Raw genomic sequence first — 23,128 nt, forward strand, 5'->3', positions numbered from 1 at the left:
GGAGTGCCGGCAGAATTTTAAGTCTCAATCCAGCCCCGTAAAACGGAGGGGAGAGGAATGCAGCAGCTCACTGTAACACAAACTCGTCTTAACTCTTGAAGAATCCAAGTGAAAAAACTTGAACACGAAGTCTTTCTGAAGTAACTGAAGACTAAACTTGAACCTGAAATGCAACCAGAATAAAAACAGTACAGATATCTGGGAGGGGCTATGGATTGATCAGCTATGATTAATGGAAAGAAAATTATCAGGTATGATTATACATAATTTTACCTTCCATATCATCAAGCTGATCAATCCATAGACTGGTGGGATGTACCGAAGCAGTACTCACCCAGGGCGGGACCTAGAAATCCCTGACCGCAACACTGAAGCTCCAAACCGGGCCTCCGCCCGAGCAGCCACAGTCAAGCGGTAATGCTTGGAGAATGTATGGGCCGAAGCCCAAGTTGCCGCCTTGCATATCTCTTCCAAGGAGACGGAACCGGCCTCTGCCATCGAGGCCGCATGAGCTCTTGTGGAGTGAGCCTTCAGCTGGATAGGCGGCACCTTCCCCGCGGCCACATAAGCCGCTGCAATGGCTTCCTTGACCCATCTTGCCACTGTAGGCTTAGCAGCCTGCAGACCCTTACGAGGACCTGCAAACAGGACAAACAGATGATCCGACTTCCGGAAATCATTGGTCACTTCCAAGTATCTGATGATGACTCGTCTCACATCCAGATATTTAAGAGCAGAGTACTCCTCTGGGTAGTCCTCCCTACGAAAGGAAGGGAGACAGAGCTGCTGATTCACATGGAAGCGAGAAACAATCTTGGGCAGAAAGGAAGGCACTGTGCGAATAGTCACTCCTGCCTCAGTGAACTGCAGAAAAGGCTCTCGACATGAGAGCGCCTGGAGCTCGGAAACTCTTCTGGCTGAAGTGATAGCCACCAAAAAGACTGTTTTCAACGTCAGGTCTTTCAGAGATGCCCTCGACAAGGGTTCAAACGGCGGCTTCTGCAATGCTCTTAGCACCAGGTTGAGATTCCACGCAGGCACCACTGAGTGCAGAGGAGGGCGCAGGTGATTAACTCCCTTGAGAAAGCGCACCACATCTGGCTGCGAAGCCAGGGAAGCACCCTTCAGGCGGCCCCTGAAGCAAGCCAGAGCCGCTACCTGGACTTTAAGGGACCTGAGCGACAGGCCTTTCTCCAGACCTTCTTGCAGGAATGCCAACACTGAAGAAATTGGAGCCGTGAAGGGAGAAAGAGAGCCTGCTTCACACCACGCTGCAAAGATACGCCAAACCCTGGCGTAAGCAGTAGAAGTAGAGCGCTTCCTCGCTCTTAGCATAGTGGCGATAACCTTGTCTGAGAAGCCCTTCTTCCTCAGACGCTGCCGCTCAATAGCCAGGCCGTAAGACCAAAGGGGGAGGGATCCTCCATCACCACGGGACCCTGATGTAACAGGCCCTGCTCCACTGTCAGCCGCAGAGGATCGTCGACTGAGAGCCTGATCAAGTCCGCATACCAGGGACGTCTGGGCCAATCCGGACCCACCAGGATTACTCTGCCGGGATGCCTTGCCACCCGGTCTAGCACCCTGCCCAACATGGGCCAGGGCGGGAACACATAGAGGAGCTCTTGTGTCGGCCACTGTTGGAGGAGAGCATCTACTCCCAGGGATCGAGGGTCCCGTCCTCTGCTGAAAAAACGCGGCACTTGGCAATTGGCCGATGACGCCATCAGATCTAGGCTCGGCTGGCCCCAGCGCTTCGTGATGTCCAAGAACGCCTGAGCAGATAGCTGCCACTCTCCGGGCTCCAAGGTATGGCGACTGAGAAAGTCCGCCTTGACATTCATGACTCCAGCAATGTGGGCCGCTGAAAGCTGCTCCAGGTTCGCTTCCGCCCACTGGCAAAGATTCATAGCCTCCTTGGCTAGAGGGGCGCTCTTGGTACCTCCCTGGCGGTTGACATAGGCCACAGCCGTGGCATTGTCCGACAGGGCCCGTACAGGCTTCAACACCAGTACCGGGATGAACTCCAAAAGCGCCAACCGAATGGCTCTGAGTTCCAGGAGGTTGATAGACCACTTTGCTTCTGCAGGAGACCAGAGCCCCTGCGCTGTCCTTCCCAAGCAGTGGGCTCCCCATCCCGACAACGAGGCGTCCGTCGTGACGACAATCCACTCTGGGGTCACCAGAGGCATTCCCGCAGACAACTTGTCTGTCTGCATCCACCAGCTCAGCGCCTTGCGCACTGCTGGATCCAAGGGAATGCGCACAGCATAATCCTCCGACATCGGAGTCCAGCGCTGCAGCAGGGAGTGTTGTAGTGGTCTCATATGAGCCCTGGCCCAGGGCACTACTTCCATCGTGGCCGTCATAGAGCCCAACAGCTGCACATAGTCCCAAGCCCGAAGAGGAGAGGCTACTAGGAACTGGTCCACCTGAGCCTGAAGTTTGACAATCCGATTGTCTGGCAGGAACACTCTGCCCACTTGGGTGTCGAATCGAACTCCCAGATACTCCAGGGACTGAGTCGGGCGCAGCTGGCTCTTCTCCCAGTTGATGATCCATCCCAGGGAGCTCAAAAGAGCAACTACCCGGTCCACAGCTTTGCCGCACTCTGCATAAGAGGGGGCTCGGATCAACCAGTCGTCCAGATAAGGATGGACTTGTACTCCTTCCTTTCGCAGGAAGGCCGCTATGACCACCATTACTTTGGAAAAGGTCCGCGGAGCAGTAGCCAACCCGAACGGGAGGGCTCTGAACTGGAAGTGTCGGCCCAGGACTGCAAAACGCAGAAAGCGTTGATGAGGAGGCCAGATGGGAATATGCAGGTACGCTTCCTTGATGTCCAAGGATGCCAGGTACTCCCCTGCCTTCACTGCCGCTATAACAGAGCGGAGAGTCTCCATGCGAAAGTGCCGCACTTTCAAGGCCCGATTGACCCCTTTGAGGTCGAGGATAGGCCGGACAGAACCTCCTTTCTTTGGTACCACAAAGTAAATGGAGTAACGCCCCTTGCCAAGCTGACTTTCTGGCACCGGAACGACCGCACCCAGGCGGATCAGATTGTCCAAAGTCTGCTGCACTGCCACAGCTTTGACCGGAGACTTGCAGGGAGAGAGTACAAACCCGTCTCTTAAGGGTCGGCAGAACTCTAGCTTGTAGCCGTCTCTGATGACTTCCAGCACCCAAGCGTCTGAAGTTATTGTGGTCCACTCGCCCAGAAACGAGGACAGCCGTCCTCCAATCTGCACTGGGGCGTGGACCAAGACCCCGTCATTGGGTACGAGACCCTGGGGGAGGACCGGAGGGAGCACCTCCGGGACGGCGGTCTCTGCGAAAGGAATGCTGCTTAGGGGAGAAATTCCTCTTAAAGGAAGAGGGGGCAGAAGAACCCGACCTGCCCGGGCGGTACCGACGGGCTTCCTGAAAACGTCCTCTGGAGGTACCGGGACGAGCACTAGCCCGAGCCCTGACCTCTGGTAACTTCTTGCCCTTAGACGTGCCGAGATCGGTCACGATTCTGTCCAGCTCGACCCCAAAGAGCAGCTTGCCTTTAAAAGGCAATCTAGCCAGGCGGGATTTAGAGGCGTGGTCAGCAGACCAATGTTTCAGCCAAAGCCACCGCCGCGCAGAGACTGTCTGAGCCATGCCTTTAGCTGAGGCTCTCAAGACATCATACAGCAAGTCTGCCAAATAGGCTAAGCCCGATTCCAGGGCTGGCCAATCAGCCCTCAAGGAATGATCCGAGGGGGAAGCCCGCTGCACCATAGTCAGGCACGCCCTGGCCACATAGGAGCCGCAAACTGAGGCCTGCAAACTTAAAGCAGCCGCCTCAAAGGACGACCTTAATGCCGCCTCCAATCTCCTGTCTTGGGCGTCCTTTAGGGCCGTGCCACCTTCCACCGGCAATGCCGTTTTCTTAGTCACCGCAGTGATTAAAGAATCCACGGTAGGCCACAGATAGGCCTCACGTTCACTCACAGCCAAAGGATAGAGGCGGGACATAGCCCTAGCCACTTTAAGGCTCGCTTCTGGGACATCCCATTGAGCCGAAATTAAGGTGTGCATGGCATCATGCACGTGGAAGGTTCTAGGCGGGCGCTTCGTCCCCAGCATAATGGCAGAGCCAACAGGGGCTGAGGGAGAGACGTCCTCCGGAGAGGATATCTTCAAAGTGTCCATGGCCTGTAACAACAGGTTGGGCAAATCCTCTGGGCGAAAAAGCCGCGCTGCAGAGGGGTCATCCGCTCCATCCGAGCGGGGATCCGTCTCCTCCAAGGAATCCGCAAAGGACCGTTGGGAGACCTCAGACACGCTGCCCTCATCTACATCGGAGGAGACTAATTCCTCCAAGGCCTGGGAATCAACCCGAGGGCGTTTACCTCTGGGAACCTCAACCTCTTTACCAGACGAGGGAGCAGGGGCAGCGTTGTGCATGAGGAAGGCCTGATGCAGCAGCAAAACAAACTCGGGGGAGAAACCCCCCAGACTGTGCACTCCCGCAGCCTGGGCCACAGCCCTAGGCGCGCTCTCAACCGGCGCTCGCAACAGCGGGGGAGAGACATGCTGCGCACCCAAAATGGCGTCCGGCGCGAAACTCCGCGAAGGAGCCGCGCGGGAAGAACGGCTCTTAACTTTAGCCGCTTCTGTGCCGTCGCCCAAATTAAGGGCGTTCATGGCATTAATGTCTCCAACCTCAAGGGCGGCCCAAGAAGAAGCCGTCCGAGCTGCGTGGCCGGCCAAGATGGCGGAGGCGAGGAGCGGGGGATGGGCGTTTATGGCGGGAAAAACCGCCACGCCGGAGGAAGGACCGGGACATTCATCGGTCACGAAACTGTCACCCAACAAGGGCGAATCAGGCTTTAAGACCCCCGCATCCCCTCTAGAAGCGCTCAAGCGACCCGGGGAGCGACCCTTTGCGCCCTCGCCCTCCGACGCCATGTGCCACGAGGAGAAGAATCGGGGAACCCCCGCCCGCTATAAAAAGGTAAAAATTACCTGCTGTCCGCTCCGAGTTGTAACGACCTGGTGTCCCAGTGAGTAGCTGCAATAGACGCTTAAATAAACGTCGAAATAAACGCCTTTAAAGACGTTTAAAATTTTTTTTTTTTTTTTTTAACGGAGCCAGCGGGAGGGGGGAGAAAAGGAGGGACCTGGCACCACCAGGTTTGCACTTGCTCAAAAGAGCCCTCAACCCCAGGCACTCAACAAAACCTAAAAATTAGGCTTGGAGGCCTAGCCAGAGCTGCTGCTGTGTGTGACCACCACCTGCTGAGATAGAGAACATACTGAGGAGTTTCCGGCAGCACATGACCACATATAGGGAGGCAAAAGTTTGCTCTCTATCTCCACCTGCTGGTAGATGGACACAACCCACCAGTCTATGGATTGATCAGCTTGATGATATGGAAGTGTAGTTTAACAGAATACTATAAATTATGTGCGTCAGTTGGCGCTCTTAGGCCTGCCAACTGACGCCTGCCATCGAAACAGCGTAACAGGGCAAGCCTAAACATGGGAGCTCCAACGCTGACTTATGCTTGTAGTAGCGCTATAGAAATGATAAGTAGTAGTAAGTAGTAGTATCCTATAACGGCATTTTGGTGCCAAGAAGTGTTATAGAATTAGTGCTAAACATGTGGCACTGGAGTACATTACATGCTGATGACTTCCTTCTCATTCATTATGTCCAGCCATCAAGTATAGATCTTACACCAATTCAAACTTGTCTTGATAAAGTGGCAGAATGGTTGGTAACACATCACTTAGTATTAGATCCGGATAAGACAACGACATCGTGGATAGTAGGACATGGAGCTATTCCCTCAGTAGTGCCCATGTTATTTGGACAATACATTCCTACAGTTAAATCCTTCAGATATTTAGGGGTCATTATTGATTCTGCATTAACATTTGAGGAACAAATATCTGATGTAGTTAAGTCTTTTTTTCACTTAAGGAAGCTTCGTTCAATTAGAAATTTAATAAGTAAAGACTCTGTTGAAACATTGACGTACACATATATTACATCATGCTTAGATTATTGTAATGTTATCTATGTAGGGATCACTAAAGTTAATCTAAATAGAATACAAAGAATACAAAATACAGCAGCTCACATGATTTGTAGGGCTTGGAGGGATGATAGAATAACACCTTTATTATACCAACTTCATTGGCTTCCGATTGAAGCAAGAGTCAAATTTAAAGTACTACTCTGACACATAAGGCTTTTCATTTACTTACTCCTAGTTACCTATCTAATCTGACTATTCCCTATTCTCCTATGCGGACTCTTACATCGCTAACAGATAATAGGCTAGTCATTCCTCCGACTGCTAAGACTCGATGGGAATCTACGCGTGCATCGGCGTTACTTTTTCTGTCTCCCTCTCTCTGGAACAGACTTCCAAAAGAGGATTCCTACATTCATTTTCGAAAACTTCTGAATACTTTTCTTTTTACATACTGTATTGAACAGAACTTATGATAGCAGGGAAGGTGTAGAAGTTTAGATTAAATTATATTTATGGTAGGTAATTGTGGGTTTTTTTTTTTTTGGAGTAGTAGATTTTATTAGATACTAGTAAAAAGGTAAAATTATGTATCATACCTGATAATTTTCTTTCCATTAATCATAGCTGATCAATCCATAGACTGGTGGGTTGTGTCCATCTACCAGCAGGTGGAGATAGAGAGCAATCCTTTTGCCTCCCTATATGTGGTCATGTGCTGCCGGAAACTCCTCAGTATGTCGATATCCAAGCTCCATCCGCAGGACTCAGCACTTAGAGAATTAAACCCACAAAGGGACACTCTGCCCAGTTCACCACCGCCGAAACGGGGGAGGGGAATTAACCCAGCTCATCCCCACACAAGTGGGGGAGGGGAATCCGTCCAGCTCATCCCCGCGGAGCAGGGGAGGGACACCACCCCGCCGATGCGGGGAGATCTGGCTTATCCTGCAACCGCAACCGCGGAAGGAGCTGACTGACCCTAACACCGCCGAAGCGGGAGGGGTACAAAGCTGCCCTACAGCCGCACGAAGCGGGAGGGAGCGCCGGCAGAATTATGTCTCAATCCAGCCCCGTAAAACGGAGGGGAGAGGAATGCAGCAGCTCACTGTAACACAAACTCGTCTCAACTCTTGAAGAATCCAATTGAAAAAACTTGAACACGAAGTCCTCCTGAACAGGAACTGAAGACTAAACTTGAACCTGAAATGCAACCAGAATATAAACAGTACAGATATCTGGGAGGGGCTATGGATTGATCAGCTAGGATTAATGGAAAGAAAATTATCAGGTATGATACATAATTTTACCTTCCATATCATCATGCTGATCAATCCATAGACTGGTGGGATGTACCGAAGCAGTACTCACCCAGGGCGGGACATTGAAATCCCTGACCGCAACACTGAAGCTCCAAACCGGGCCTCCGCCCGAGCAGCCACAGTCAAGCGGTAATGCCTGGAGAAGGTATAGGCCGATGCCCAAGTTGCCGCCTTGCAAATCTCTTCCAAAGAGGACCCGGCCTCTGCCATCGAGGCCGCCTGAGCTCTAGTGGAGTGAGCCTTCAGCTGGATAGGCGGCACCTTCCCCGCGACCACATAAGCCGCTGCAATGGCTTCCTTGACCCATCTTGCCACTGTAGGCTTAGCAGCCTGCAGACCCTTACGAGGACCTGCAAACAGGACAAACAGATGATCCGATTTCCGGAAATCATTGGTCACTTCCAAGTATCTGATGATGACTCATCTCACATCCAGATATTTGAGAGCAGAGTATTCCTCTGGGTAGTCCTCCCTACGAAAGGAAGGGAGACAGAGCTGCTGATTCACATGGAAGCGAGAAACAATCTTGGGCAGGAAAGAAGGCACTGTGCGAATAGTCACTCCTCCCTCAGTGAACTGCAGAAAAGGCTCTCGACATGAGAGTGCCTGGAGCTCGGAAACTCTTCTGGCTGAAGTGATAGCCACCAAGAAACTGCTTTCAACGTCAGGTCTTTCAGAGATGCCCTCGACAAGGGTTCAAAAGGCGGCTTCTGCAAGGCTCTTAGCACCAGGTTGAGATTCCACGCAGGCACCACTGAGTGCAGAGGAGGGCGCAGGTGATTAACTCCCTTGAGAAAACGTACCACATCTGGCTGCGAAGCCAGGGAAGCACCCTTCAGGCGGCCCCTGAAGCAAGCCAGAGCCGCTACCTGGACTTTAAGGGAACTGAGCGACAGGCCTTTCTCCAGACCTTCTTGCAGGAACGCCAGCACTGAAGAAATTGGAGCTGAGAAGGGAGAAAGAGAGCCTGCTTCACACCACGCTGCAAAGGTACGCCAAACCCTGGCGTAAGCAGTAGAAGTAGAGTGCTTCCTCGCTCTCAGCATAGTGGTGATGACCTTGTCTGAGAAGCCCTTCTTCCTCAGATGCTGCCGCACAATAGCCAGGCCGTAAGACCAAAGGGGGAGAGATCCTCCATAACCACGGGACCCTGATGCAACAGGCCCTGCTCCACTGGCAGCCGCAGAGGGTCGTCCACTGAGAGCCTGATCAAGTCCGCATACCAGGGACGTCTGGGCCAGTCCGGACCCACCAGGATTATCCGGCCCGGATGCTTTGCCACCCGGCCTAGTACCCTGCCCAACATGGGCCAGGGCGGGAACACATAGAGAAGCTCTTGTGTCGGCCACTGTTGGAGAAGAGCATCTACTCTCAGAGATCGAGGGTCCCGTCCTCTGCTGAAAAAGCGCGGCACTTGGCAATTGGCCGATGACGCCATCAGATCTAGGCTCAGCTGGCCCCAGCGCTTCATGATGGCCAAGAACGCCTGAGCCGATAACTGCCACTCTCCGGGATCCAAGGTATGGCGACTGAGAAAGTCCGCCTTGACATTCATGACTCCGGCAATGTGGGCCGCTGACAGCTGTTCCAAGTTCGCTTCCGCCCACTGGCATAGATTCATGGCCTCCTTGGCTAGAGGGGCGCTCTTGGTACCTCCCTGGCGGTTGACATAGGCCACAGCCGTGGCATTGTCCGACAGGACCCGTACTGGCTTCAACGCCAGTACCGGGAGGAACTCCAAAAGCGCCAACTGAATGGCTCTGAGTTCCAGGAGGTTGATAGACCACTTTGCCTCTGCAGGAGACCAGAGCCCCTGCGCTGTCCTTCCCATGCAGTGGGCTCCCCAGCCCGTCAAAGAGGCATCCGTCATGACGACAATCCACTCCGGGGTCACAAGAGGCAACTTGTCTGCAGACAACTTGTCTGTCTTCAGCCACCAGCTCAGCGCCTTGCGCACTGCTGGGTCCAAGGGAAGGCGCACAGCATAATCCTCCGACACCGGAGTCCAGCGCTGCAGCAGAGAGTGTTGTAGTGGTCTCATATGAGCCCTGGCCCAGGGCACTACTTCCATCGTGGCCGTCATAGAGCCCAACAGCTGCACATAGTCCCAAGCGCGAAGCGGAGAGGCTACTAGGAACTGGTCCACCTGAGCCTGAAGTTTGACAATCCGATTGTCCGGCAGGAACACTCTGCCCACTTGGGAGTCGAATCGAACTCCCAGATACTCCAGGGACTGAGTCGGGCGCAGCTGGCTTTTCTCCCAGTTGATGATCCACCCCAGGGAGCTCAAAAGAGCAATCACCCGGTCCACAGCTTTGCCGCACTCTGCATAAGAGGGGGCTCGGATCAACCAGTCGTCCAGATAAGGATGGACTTGTACTCCTTCCTTTCGCAGGAAGGCCGCGATGACCACCATTACTTTGGAGAAGGTCCGCGGAGCAGTAGCCAACCCGAACGGGAGGGCTCTGAACTGGAAGTGTCGGCCCAGGACTGCAAAACGCAGAAAGCGTTGATGAGGAGGCCAGATGGGAATATGCAAGTACGCTTCCTTGATGTCCAAGGATGCCAGGAACTCCCCTGCCTTCACTGCCGCTATAACAGAGCGGAGAGTCTCCATGCGAAAGTGCCAAACTTTCAAGGCCCGATTGACCCCTTTGAGGTCGAGGATAGGCCGTACAGAACCTCCTTTCTTTGGTACCACAAAGTAAATGGAGTAACGTCCCTTGCCAAGCTGATTTTCTGGCACCGGAACGACCGCACCCAGGCGGATCAGATTGTCCAAGGTCTGCTGCACTGCCACAGCTTTGACCGGAGACTTGCAGGGAGAGAGTACAAACCCGTCTCTTAAGGGTCGGGAGAACTCTAGCTTGTAGCCGTCTCTGATGACTTCCAGCACCCAAGCGTCTGAAGTTACCCTGGTCCACTCGCCCAGAAACGAGGACAGGCGTCCTCCAATCTGCACTGGGCCATGGACTAGGACCCCGTCATTGGGTACGAGACCCTGGGGGAGGACCGGAGGGCGCAACTCCGGGACGGCAGTCTCTGCGAAAGGAATGCTGCTTGGGGGAGAAGTTCCTCTTGAAGGAAGAGGGGGCAGAGGAGCCCAACTTGCCCGGGCGGTACCGACGGGCTTCCTGAAACCGTCCTCTGGAGTTACCGGGGCGAGCACTGGCCCGAGCCCTGACCTCTGGTAACCTCTTGCCCTTAGATGTGCCGAGATCGGTCACAATTTTGTCCAGCTCGACCCCAAAGAGCAGCTTGCCTTTAAAAGGCAACTTAGCCAGGCGGGACTTAGAGGCGTGGTCCGCAGACCAATGTTTCAGCCAAAGCCACCGCCGCGCAGAGACTGTCTGAGCCATACCTTTAGCCGAGGCTCTCAAGACATCATACAGTAAGTCTGCCAAATAAGCCAAGCCCGATTCCAGGGCCGGCCAATCAGCCCTCAAGGAAGGATCCGAGGGGGAAGCCCGCTGCACAATCGTCAGGCACGCCCTGGCCACATAGGATCCGCAAACTGAGGCCTGCAAACTTAAGGCAGCCGCCTCAAAGGACGACCTTAAGGCCGCCTCCAATCTTCTGTCTTGGGCGTCCTTTAGGGCCGTGCCACCTTCCACCGGCAACGCCGTTTTCTTAGTCACCGCAGTTATTAAAGAATCCACGGTAGGCCAAAGAAAGGCCTCACGTTCACTTTCAGGCAAAGGATAGAGGCGGGACATAGCCCTAGCCACTTTGAGGCTCGCTTCCGGGACATCCCATTGAGCCGAAATTAAGGTGTGCATGGCATCATGCACGTGGAAGGTTCTAGGCGGGCGCTTCGTCCCCAGCATAATGGCGGAGCCAACAGGGGCTGAGGGAGAGACGTCCTCTGGAGAGGAAATCTTCAAAATGCTCATGGCCTGCACTAACAGGTTGGGCAAATCCTCTGAGCGAAAGATCCGCACTGCAGAGGGGTCATCCGCTCCATCCGAGCGGGAATCCGTCTCCTCCAAGGAATCCCCAAAGGACCGTTGGGAGAACTCAGATACGCTGCCCTCATCTACATCAGAGGAAACAGAGTCCTCTAAGGCCTGGGAATCCACCCGAGGGCGTTTACTTCCGGGGGCCTCAACCCCTTTATCGGACAAGGGAGAAGCGGCAGCGTTTTGCATAAGGAAGGCCTGATGCAGCAGCAAAATAAACTCGGGGGAGAAACCCCCCAGACTGTGCACTTCAGCAGCCTGGGCCACAGCCCTAGACGCACCCTCAACCGGCGCTTGCAAGAGCGGGGGAGAAACATGCTGCGCATCCAAGATGGCGTCCGGGGCGACATTCCGCGAAGGAGCCGCACGGGAAGAACGGCGCTTAACTCTAGCCGCTTTTTTGCCGTCGCCCAAATCAAGGGCGGCCATGGCATTAACGTCTCCCAGCTCAAGGGCGGCCCAAGAAGAAGCCGTCCGAGCAGAGTGGCCGGCCAAGATGGCGGAGGCGAGCAGCGGGGGATGGGCGTTTATGGCGGGAAAAACCGCCGCACTGGAGGAAGACCCGGGACACTGACCGGCCTCCGAACTGACACCCAACAAGGGCGAATCAGACTTTAAGACCCCCGCATCCCCGCTAGAAGCGCACACGCGGTCCGGGAAGCGATTCTTCGCGCCCTCGCCCTCCGATGCCATAGGCCACGTGGAGATCGATCGGCGAACCCCCTGCCCGCTATAAAAAGGTAAAAATTACCTGCTCCTCGCTCCGAGCTGTAACGACCTGGTGTCCCAGTGAGTAGCTGCAATAAACGTTTAAATAAACGTCGAAATAAACGCCCTTAAGGACGTCCAAATTTTTTTTTTTTTTTAACAGAGCCAGCGGGAGGGGGGAGAAAAGGAGGGACCTGGCGCCACCAGGTTTGCACTCAACCCCAGGTACTCAACAGATGAGTGTGTGTGTGTTTGGGGCGTGGGTTCAGGAAGCACTTGCAGGAGAGAGAGTGAGTGTGTGTGTGTGTGAGGGGGGGAGGGTTGAGGTAACGGGGCCAAATGAGAGTGAGTGAGTAGGTGTGTGTGTGGGGGGGTTTAGGAACGGCTGCCAGATTAGTGAGTGTGGGGGGGGGGGGGGGGCAGGGGTTTCAGGAAGCGCTGCCAGATGAGAGAGTGAGTGAGTGTGTGTGTGTGTACGGGGTTTCAGGAAGCGCTGCCAGATGAGAGAGAGTGAGGAGGGGGAGGGGGTTCAGGAAGCGCTGCCAGAGAGAGAGAGAGAGAGAGAGAGTGTGTGTGTTGGAGGGGTGTGGGGGGGTATGGAAGCGCTGCCAGTTGAGTGAGTGTGTGTGTGTGTGTGTGGGGGGGGGGGGGGTTTATTGAGCGTTTCCACATGAGTGAGTGTGTGTGTGTGGGGGGGGGGGGGGGGTTCAGTAAGCGCTGCCAGATGAGAGAGTGAGTGAGTGTGTGTGTGTGTGGTGGAGGGGGGGGGGGGTTCATGAAGTGTGGCCAAATGACAGTAAGTGTGTGTGTGTGGGGGGGGGGGGGGGTTCAGGAATCGCTGCCAGATGAGTGAGTGAGTGTGTGTGGGGCACAGTGGTTTCAGGAAGCGCTGCCAGATGAGAGAGTGAGTGTGTGTTGGGGGGGGGGGGGGGGTTGCCAGATGAGTGAGTGGGGGGGGGGGGGGGGGCAGGGATTTCAGGAAGCGCTGCCAGATGAGAGAGTGTTTGTGTGTGTTGTGGGGGTGGGGGCGTTGAGGAAGTGTGGCCAAATGAGAGTGAGTGATAAAGTGTGTGTTTGGGGGGTGGGGCAGGAACGGCTGCTAGATGAGTGAGTGTGGGGGGGGGGGGGCAGGGGTTTTAGGAAGCACTGGCCGATGAGAGAGTGAGTGTGTGTGTGTGTGGTGGTGCGGGGTTGCCAGATGATTGAGTGAGTGTGGGGGGGGGGGGGGGCAGGGATTTAAGGAAGCGCTGCCAGATGAGAGTGTGTGTGTGTGTGTGTGTGTGTGTGTGTGTGTGTGTGTGGTGGGGGGGTCGTAGAGAAAGTGTGGTCAATTGAGAGTAAGTGTTTGTGTGTGTTTGGGGGGGGGGGTTCAGGAACCTCTGCCAGATGAGTGAGTGTGCGTGGGGGGGGGGGGGGCAGGGGTTTCAGGAAGTGCTGCCAGTGGAGAGAGTGTGTGTGTGTGTTGTATAGTTCAGTTGGGGGGGGGGATTGTACTTTGAAGAAGAACGAAGGAAGTGCAGGCTGATTTCAGGGGTGTTTCTTGTGTGCCGTCACCGCCTCCTCCGCGCGATGCACCCGCCGCCGCGCGATGCCCCTCCCCCTCCCGCCGCCATCCCACCCTACCGTCGCGTACTTTTGCTGGCAGGGGACTCAAAATCCCGCCAGCAGAAATCCTCTGTTGTGTGCTGTGCTGACTCTGGCATGATCTTCAGCATTGCTACGCTAACCTGTGCAGGGCGGGGTTCTGTGTGTCTGACGTCCTGCACGTGCAGGACGTCAGACGCACAGAAGCCCTGCCTGCTGAGGCTACCAATGCTGATGATCACGCCGGAGTGAGAAGACTGGACTTGTGAAGGTCAATATAAAGACTATGTGTGGATAGGTTCCTTGTGTAAGAAGAGACTGCTCTGTTAAATGGGGTGGAAGTTATATCAGTGGGGTGTGCGGTAAGCGACTTATCAGTTACTTCCTCTCTGGTTAGGCGCCTAGTGGTAAAACATGAGAGGCCATAATTTTGAATGAGATAACGGGGGAGGGGATTAATAATAGAAGGAAAACAGAGGGGGGGGAGGGAGGGGAGGTCTAAGGGTGGGAGGGAAGGAGGGAGGAAAGGGGTGTGCTTTGAAGGTGTTGGATGGTAGAGATGAGAGGGAAACAGTGATATGTTCAAATGGCTGATATAAAATGGATGACATTGAATGTAAGAGGGCTGAACATCCCCAGGAAGTGACAGTTGTTGTTTCGGAAGCTGTGCCACCTTCAGGTGAACATAGCTCTGGTGCAAGAGACCCATCTTAAGCCAAGCTATGAGCGGTTGTGTTATCGTAAGCAATACCCCTCTACGTTCGAGACTGGCTGCCGCCCTCCCGAACCTGCAGCGCTCACCGAACGCCCTCCCGAAACATCACTGACACAACAGACAAGAAGCAACAAAAAGCCTGACTGCAGCTGGGATTGCACTGTCTACGCTGGCTCACACCTGAGCAACTGTTAACTCCTGCTGCCATGACACAGACGCCTGACAGGCACCTCCAAACTGAAAAGGAAGATGATTTCAATCCTACACCGAAGCCTGTAACTCTTCTGGGTAAGTGTCCTGCTGGCTATTATCTCCTGATGGGATGAACGCTAAGGTTACATGTGACGAATGGAAGGAGGGGGGTAGGCCACAATTCTCACGGAAGGGGGGGGCCCTGCAACTCAATGGAAGGAGGGGGTCATGCAGACACACACATACTGTGACACACGGTAGCTCAATGTCACACACACACACTCTCTCTCTCACACACACACACACTCTCTCTCTCACACACACTCTATCTCTCTGTCACACCCACACTCTCACACATACATACACTCTGTCTCACTGTCCGCCCCTGTGGTTCTGCAACGGCTTGGACTGTGGATGTAACATGAAGAAAGCAGGGATGCAGAACACCCTTACATTGCCACTCTCACAACTCAGTCACACTCTATCTCTGTGTCACACACACAAACACACTGTGAGGCATATTTTCAAAGCACTTAGCCTTCCAAAGTTCCATAGGTTTCTATGGAACTTTGGAAGGCTAAGTGCTTTGAAAATATGCCTCTGTGTCTCTCTCACACAATCACACACACATACACTCTGTCTCACTGCCCGCCCCTGTGGTCCTGCAACGGCTTGGACTGTGGATGAAATGGAATAATGCACAGATGCAGAGCAACCTTACATTGCCACTCACACAGGAGGGGGGGGGCCCTGCACCTTGGACAGAAGGAGGGGGTCATGCAGACATGCACACTCTCTTTCACACACACACACTCTAGCACTCTCTCTCTCTCTCTCACACACACACACACACACACACACACACACACACACACACACTCTTTCACTCTATGTGTCTCACTGTCACACACACTCTCTCAAACACACACTCTGTCTCTCTCTCACACCCACACTCTCACACCCACATACAGTCTGTCTCACTGCCCAACCTCTTCTCATTATAGCACTTTTCTAACCACTGTTTGGTTACAAAAAAAAAAAACATTTGAATATAACCTTGCTAGCGCCCGTTTCCTTTCTAACAGAAACGGGACTTTTTTACTAGTGTTATCATAAGCAATACCCCTCTATCTATTTTGCTTCTAATTTTGATAATACAAAGAGTAAAGGGGTTTTAATCGCTTTTAGAAGCTCTAAGCCATAGGAGATATGAAAAGTAATAAGAGATAAGGGAGGGAGATACCTATTAGCGATTGTTGCTCTAGCAGGGAAAGTTTATACGGTAATCAATGTATATGGGCCCAATGCAAACCAAGGGGAATTTTTCTTAGAGCTAGACCGTTTGATTACCCAACATATCGAGGGATCTTTACTGACGGGGGGCGATTTTAACATCACACTGCACCCACATTTAGATAATTCCTCACCCAAAATAAGTTATGCTATGACAGCTTCAGGAGCTCATAACACACTGGCACTAATGGATCTTTGGCGCAGGGATAATCCTATCCTGCGTAGCTACACGTATTTCTCTGCAGTACATCAAACATTCTCTAGGATAGATACGTGGTTGGGGGATGCCTCAGTTTTGGGATTGATGGGTGCTCACCAAATTCTGCCTCGCACTTGGTCAGACCAGTCTCCAGTGCTACTGCATCTAAACAATTCAAGGTCAGCAAGGGTAGAGCGTAACTAGCGTCTAGATAACGCACTGCTAGCAGATCCAGGCAATCTGTCCAAGATAGAACAACATATCAAAAGATTATGTTCACTTTAATGATAATGGAGAGGTCTCTCCGATTGTCTTGTGGGAGGGTTTTAAGGCAGTACTGTGGGGACATTTAATAGCACTAAGATCACACTGCTGGAAAACGCGATCTGCAGAGGAGGATAGGCTGAGAGGGAAGTTGGCAAAGATTGAAGAGCAGATACAACGGGGTGGCACTCAGCCATTACCCGATCTGGTAGCCCAGGGCCGGGGACTCCGTAATCAAATCCATGACCTTGAACTAGCAGACCTCTCGGAAAAACTACAGAGGGCACATCAGTCGCACTTTAGAGTTCGGCAATAAATCTAGTCGGCTTTTAGCATATAAACTTAAACAGCAGGCTAATTGGAACGGGGTAGGAGGCCTTCTAGATGAGGGAGGAGAGCTACACTCAGACTCGGAATATTTGAAATCGGCTTTTAGAAAATACTACAAGAACTTATGTATACCGGAGGATGTCTATAACCAGGAGGCCATAACACAATACTTAGAGGAAATAGAGCTCCCACAGGTATCTCATAGCGCAAGGCAGGCTTTATCAATTCCTATCAAACTAAAAGAGATTGAGCAATCAACCAAAGAGTTGGCCCCTAATAAGGTCCCGGGACTACTACTACTACTACTACTACTTAGCATTTCTATAGCATGGGTACACTAATAATTTCTATAAAGTTTTTGGAAAGCTGTTGGCCCCTCTACTATTAAGGGTATTCAATTCTCTAAACACGGAGACTGGGCTTCCGCCGACTTGGAATTTGGCCACTATAACAGTTATACCTAAAGCAGATAAAGACCTGCAATTATGTAGCTCATACAGACCCATCTTGTTACTGGGGGTTGACTATAAAATATTTACCAAGATTTTTGTGACCAGATTGCAGAAATATCTCCCGTTGCTAATCCATGAAGATCAGGCTGGATTTGTACATGGTCGGCAGACCTTTGACAATATTCGGAGAACCCTATATATGGTACAAAATGCAAACATTAACAAGACCCCCCCTATGTATTCTATCACTAGACGCTGAAAAGGCGTTCGACCGGGTGGGCTGGCCTTTTCTTTTTGCAGTGACTGAAAAAGCTGGTAATATAGGGCGATTTCAGACCTGGCTGCACTTGATCTATAGGACCCCACAAGCCTGAGTACGAGTCAATGGCCATCTATTTTGACCGTTTTCACTACATAGAGGCACTAGGCAAAGGTGTTCACTGTCCCCACTACGTTTTGCTTTAGTAATGGAGCCCTTAGCTGTTCAAATTAGAGCTCATTCAGAGATTAGAGGCCAAGATTCTTTTGTTTGCTGACGACATTTAACTCACACTGAAAGAGCTTTTGGTCTCCTTGCCAACAATCAATGAGGTGATCCAAAAGTATGGGGAAGTCTCTGGTTTTAAAATTGACAAATCAGAAGCGCTAGATGTAAACATACCCAAAGAACAATTAGAGCAACTGCAATGTCAGTTCTCATACAGATGGGCAACAAAATATATTCGATACTTGGGAATTAATATACTTCATAGGCTAGATGAAATCTTTAAAAGTAATTTTCCAGACAAAATACGGAACATTTTTATGGAATTGGAAAGATGGGAGAGACTGACTCTGTCTTGGATGGGACGAATTAGTGCTATGAAAATGATAATTCTCCCAAAGCTCCTATTTGTGGCACTACCTATTGCTTTACCGGACGGCTTTTTGCGAGGTCTACAGAGGAAAATATTTGTGTTTATATGGAAAAAAAGACCACCCAGGGTGCGAAGAGAGGTGATGTACCAATCAAGAGAAAGAGGGGGGATGGGGGTTCCCTCCTTTCAGGCACATTATCACATTTAAGAATTTTAGCAATTTGGCTACAAAAAACAGAGAAGCTAAGGGTTAGACTGGAACAAAGATGGCTGGCTCCAATCCCACTTGGGCCGATACCATGGCTCCCGAGACAGAGGCTAGGAGAGATAATTAAGGAAAGTCCTCCACTAATGCAGTGGCCCTTAGCTGTTTGGAGCAAGGTGAGAGACCAATTTTTCCCTGGGCGAACGTACTTTAAACATATGTTTCTCAGGTTTGCCCCTCGGTTTGGGCCGGGCCTGATAGACTCCGCCTACCATGAATAGGAAAAAATAGGTCTATGCAAGTTAGGCCAGATGTGTGAAAAAGATGGAGTCGCCTCATATGCAGAATTATGCCAGGAACATGGACTTTCCCCTATGCAGGCCTTTCAGTACTACCAGGTACGAGACTTCATTAAGCGCCAGGCGGGGGAAGAACTTAGCTTGACTGAAACACTATTGGAGCAAGGACTGATGGGGGGAGGAGGACAGGGAGGTATCTCTAGAATCTACAAGGCCCTGCTATCGTACTGCACCTCAGTGGAACATTATCTATCTAAATGGGAAGCTGCCATGGGGGCGACATATGAGTTTTCATAGTGGGTTCAGGCCTTTAAGACCTTATTACTACTAGTATTTATCATTTCTAAAGCGAGTGTGAGTTTCGAGTGCGATGATAGAAAACGGACATAAGATCCTGTACTGTTGGTATTACACACCTAGTCGTTTGGTAAAAATGTACAAATCTGGGTCTGCTCTATGCTGGAGACAATGTGGATTTACAGGAGACATGTTCCATGTGTGGTGGACTTGCAGTCATGCGCAATGGCTTTGGACTGAAGTTTTGAAATTTCTGAACATGGTAGCAGCTGTCGCCTATCCTATGAAAATAGACAGCTGTCTGCTGCATTTTAAGCCACCCGGAGTTAAACAATCCACCCATCAATTTGCCACTCAGTTGTTTGTGGCGAGCAAGATGGTTATTGCGGCTGCATGGAAGAAGCCAAATTTGTCGGGCCTACAGACTGTTTTGGAAAAACTGGACAATGTGCGGCTAATATCAAAGCTTAAAGCTATAGGGAAAGGAAAAATTGCTCAATACCATAGAATCTGGGACTTGTATAACAAATGGCTTTCGGCTAACACTGTAACTGTTTCCTCACACACTTAGATCTCTGAGGGAGGGGTGGGGCAAGGAAGGAAGGAAGGAATAGGGAATCATACTGAGGGAGGGTTATGGGGCTTTTGTTCACTTTTACTGTAAAAGATGGTATTGTGATATTAGGCAGTATTCTGTTAGGAAGAAATGACACTGAATAATTCAAAAATAAACAATTGAAAACAAAAAAACTCCATGGCTAAGTCAAACTTTATCACTTACATCAGTTATGTCCCCTGCCACTATCTTCTCTATTCCCACCGGCCCATTCAATAGTATAGATTTCCTCAACCCCATGACACTAGGATAAAGGATTTTGCAGACCTGATCTTACCCCCAGCACACCCATCTCCAGCAGGTGCCTCCTCCATCTCCACAGGCAGCCAACTCTGTCCAAAATAGGGAAACGGTGGGAGGAGGAGAGAGGAGGATGGCTCATCCCACCACCACTGATTTCCTACATGGTCCCAAATGATTTTAGTAAATATATGCAGGAAGAATTTTATACTTACTTGTTACAGAAGGGTGAGTCACTTCAAAAGTCTCTAATTCAGGATGATCCATAAACGGGAGATTTTCCTCTTGTTTAACACTCAGTGAGAACACAGAAGTTACCACTGGAAGACCTGCTATGAGAAAACATGTCAAGAAGGTTTCACCAAGGATCTGATAATATTAAATTAGGAAACAGAGTTTAACTCTACAAATGTTTGATGTTAATGATCCATCTCCTGTGATATAAAAACGCAAAGCCGTTTAAAACCAAAACATCTACTTACTCTTGGTGGGATCATTCAGGTTTTCTTTTCCCTCCCATTCAAAGTGTTGAGTGAAATATTTCTCATCTTCCTTTTTAATCTTAAATATAACATCAGGATTAACAATTGAATAACCTGTTAAGAAGTAGGAAAACAACATTTAAATTAGAACCTTCTCTGACATCTGGTTACCATCAGAAGGGAGTTACACATTGCACAGTATAGCTGAGTAGTGTGCAGTTAATAGTTGTAGTTCTCAGCCAGAAATCTGGGTGGCAAGTGCTCTCTCTGGTCTTCTGTGCCAAATTTTTCTTGGTATAGAAAAGGGAGACAGACTGCAACTGGTCTTGTATGAAGTCTTCAGTTTAAGAACAGAGCAGCACTTTCTGCAGAGACTGCAGTAGTGAGCTACTTCACTGGTTCCTGTTGGATATGGAATGACATCAGAACCAAGGTCCTAAATTTCAGGTGTCCATGGGATCTGGGATTTTTCCATGCTAATTGTATACTATGCTTGTGCAGTACATGATAGAGAAGACACATTTACCTCGTGACATGAGGATATCATGAATCTCCTTGATGACCCTCTTATACAGTTCCTTCTGCCATTCTCCTAAAATGTCCCACTCCACTTCCAAAAAATAAGCAGCAACATCCTTGAACGTGATCGATGCCTGGAATAGCCAGGAGGACACATTCAGTCACACTTTCATTATGATGTTTATGTAATAGACAGTGCAGACATTGTTAGATGACCTCTGTCAATGAGATCAGATCTCTAGTACATTATTTCCCTAATTCTATATATGGTGCTTAAACTTGCATGCACCCAATTTACATGCGTAATTTAATTGCAAAACGAGCCAATTGGCGCCAATACTTCGGCACTAATAACTTTTGGTGCAATAATTTGAATTTATGCACACATCTTTATAGTCGATATTCTATAAAGATCAGTGCGCTAATTTTTATGCACAGATCCAAAATGGGGGTATGGATGTGACAGGGGCATGGGCAGGTCAGGGCGTTCCTGGAATTTGCACGGTGTTACAGACTAAGGCAGATTCATGCCTAATTTAGGCCTGAGAATTTACACCAGATTTAAGTTAGTGTAACTGGCGCAGTTACCGGCATCAAACGTTATTCTATCAATGGCATCCAACTCGGAGCACCATTTATAGAATAACGCTTAAGGCTCAATTCTTTTCAGCGCTATATACAGAATCTAGCCCTACATGTTCCCTTAACTATGCAATATTTTGAGCAGATATACTGTTGCTTAGAGAAGACTGGAAATCTTTCCTGTTGGGCTGATGAAGTAGATGGAAGAAGGAGAAAGTAGAAGAGATGAATGTTGCTCGGTGTCTGAAGGCAAGAAAGTGAAGAGTGTTGGGATCAGGGCTGAGGAGAGAGAAAACGTGTGTCTATTGATGTTATTACTATGCTATAATCTGTTTGGAAAGGACAGCGATGGCAGAGTAAAGGGATGACTAGTTCTATATCAATAATATCAAATTGGCTGAAAGCCAGAGGGCACGGGGAAAGAAGGAGGTGCACTTGGCCATCCACAGACTGACTCAGATGGAAGGACAGCGATCTGGCTGAAGACATACAAAAGGTAAGAATGAAGGGAGAAACATTGGTAGGAGACTTTAACCTGCTGGACATGGATTGCAGTATCTTGTGTGCAGGCTAGGGAAGCCCGTAGTAGTTTTGCAAGTGTTAATGCAGCCAGGAACATCACACACTCCTGGCTGCATAAACGTACAATAGTGGGCCCCAATCCTGAGCCTATAGTCTATTTACTTTACTACTACTACTACTTATCATTTCTATAGAGCTACAAGGCATACGCAGCGCTGTACACCATACACAAAAAAGCCAGTCCCTGCTCAAAGAGCTTACTTTACCTATCCTTTGCTTTTAATAATGGCATTCCTTTTTCTTTTTTTTATTTGTTAATATAATTGTGAACCGCTATGATCCTCATTTGGAATCACGGTATATCAAAACGTTTAGTAAACATAAGCATATTAAAGGAATCAGGAATGTGTCAAACAGGAAACTCTCCTTCCCTTCTCCTATTTTCAGAAATCCCTGGAGCAGATTCTCAACTGCAGTATTTCCCAAGTCCGGTCCCGGAGTACTCCTTGACAGTCAGGGTTTCAGGATATCCACCATTAATATGCATGAACTTCATTTGCATACGCTACCTCCATTATGTACAAATCTCTTTCATGCATATTCATGGTGGATATCCTAAAAGCCTGACTGGCATGGAGTACTCCAGAACCGGAGTTAGGGAACACTACTACTACTACTATTTAGCATTTTTATAGCGCTACAAAGCATACACAGCGCTGCTATAGGGAATTATAAATTCTTTAGACTTGATACTGCAATCCACCTCCAGCAGGTAAAGTCTACCAACAACCATTAAATTACTACTGTACTCCAAAACAAACAAGGAAACAGAAACGAAGCCTGCAAGAGCAGCAAAGGGAACAGTTTTCCTTTTTGTGCTGGCAGTGGCACCCTGTATACATAAGAAGAGAACAAAAATTCTTGCCTGATCAGAAACTCGGGCAGACATTTTCTCTTCTGTTTTCCCCTCTGAATTCTGCAGCTGCTGGGATGGATTCAGGCAAGAGATTTCCCTTTTCCTGGAAGGATGAATAAAACAGGATGAGGATAGACTGATCCCTAAAGGTTTCAGATAAATTCCTTCTTCTCCCTTTCTACCGATCTGGGACTGGGTTGCAGTCCCCAGAAATAAGATAAAACTTTCTTTTCTTCTGGGTCTATTCGTCACGTTGCAATCCTGCAGAGTGAAGACTGGAGAGGAAGTTAACAGAAAGCAGCAGAGCATGCTCAGAGCACTTCATCCCTTCCCCTTGATGAGGTCATCTAGGGTAGCCCACTTCCTTAAGGTAGATCTGTACAAATCAAGGAGGTTAGACAAAGAACAGGAGACTGCATGAGCCTATCTCAAATCTGGCCCAAGAAGGAGGAGTGTATGAGCCTATCTAGCCCATTATATGTGCCTGAAGCCAGTAGGCGGAGATTGCCACCATTTTTATTCACCCGAAACAATAGCAAAAGATTATTCCATATCATCATGCTG

General features: G+C 50.2%; 1 protein-coding gene across 1 annotated transcript in view; it reads right to left on the reverse strand.

Annotated features, from left to right (window-relative positions):
• LOC115482606 (zinc finger protein 160-like) overlaps window positions 1–22,753 on the reverse strand; it is a 202,903-nt gene extending 180,150 nt beyond the window's left edge. The window contains 4 exon segments of the mRNA XM_030222568.1: window positions 19,759–19,875; window positions 20,026–20,139; window positions 20,552–20,678; window positions 22,574–22,753. Coding sequence (XP_030078428.1) covers window positions 19,759–19,875; window positions 20,026–20,139; window positions 20,552–20,678; window positions 22,574–22,597 — 382 coding nt within the window. The 5' untranslated portion in view covers window positions 22,598–22,753.
• Window positions 22,754–23,128: the final 375 nt, after the last annotated feature.

This window comes from Microcaecilia unicolor, chromosome 1, assembly GCF_901765095.1.
Source record: "Microcaecilia unicolor chromosome 1, aMicUni1.1, whole genome shotgun sequence".
Lineage (NCBI taxonomy): Eukaryota > Metazoa > Chordata > Amphibia > Gymnophiona > Siphonopidae > Microcaecilia > Microcaecilia unicolor.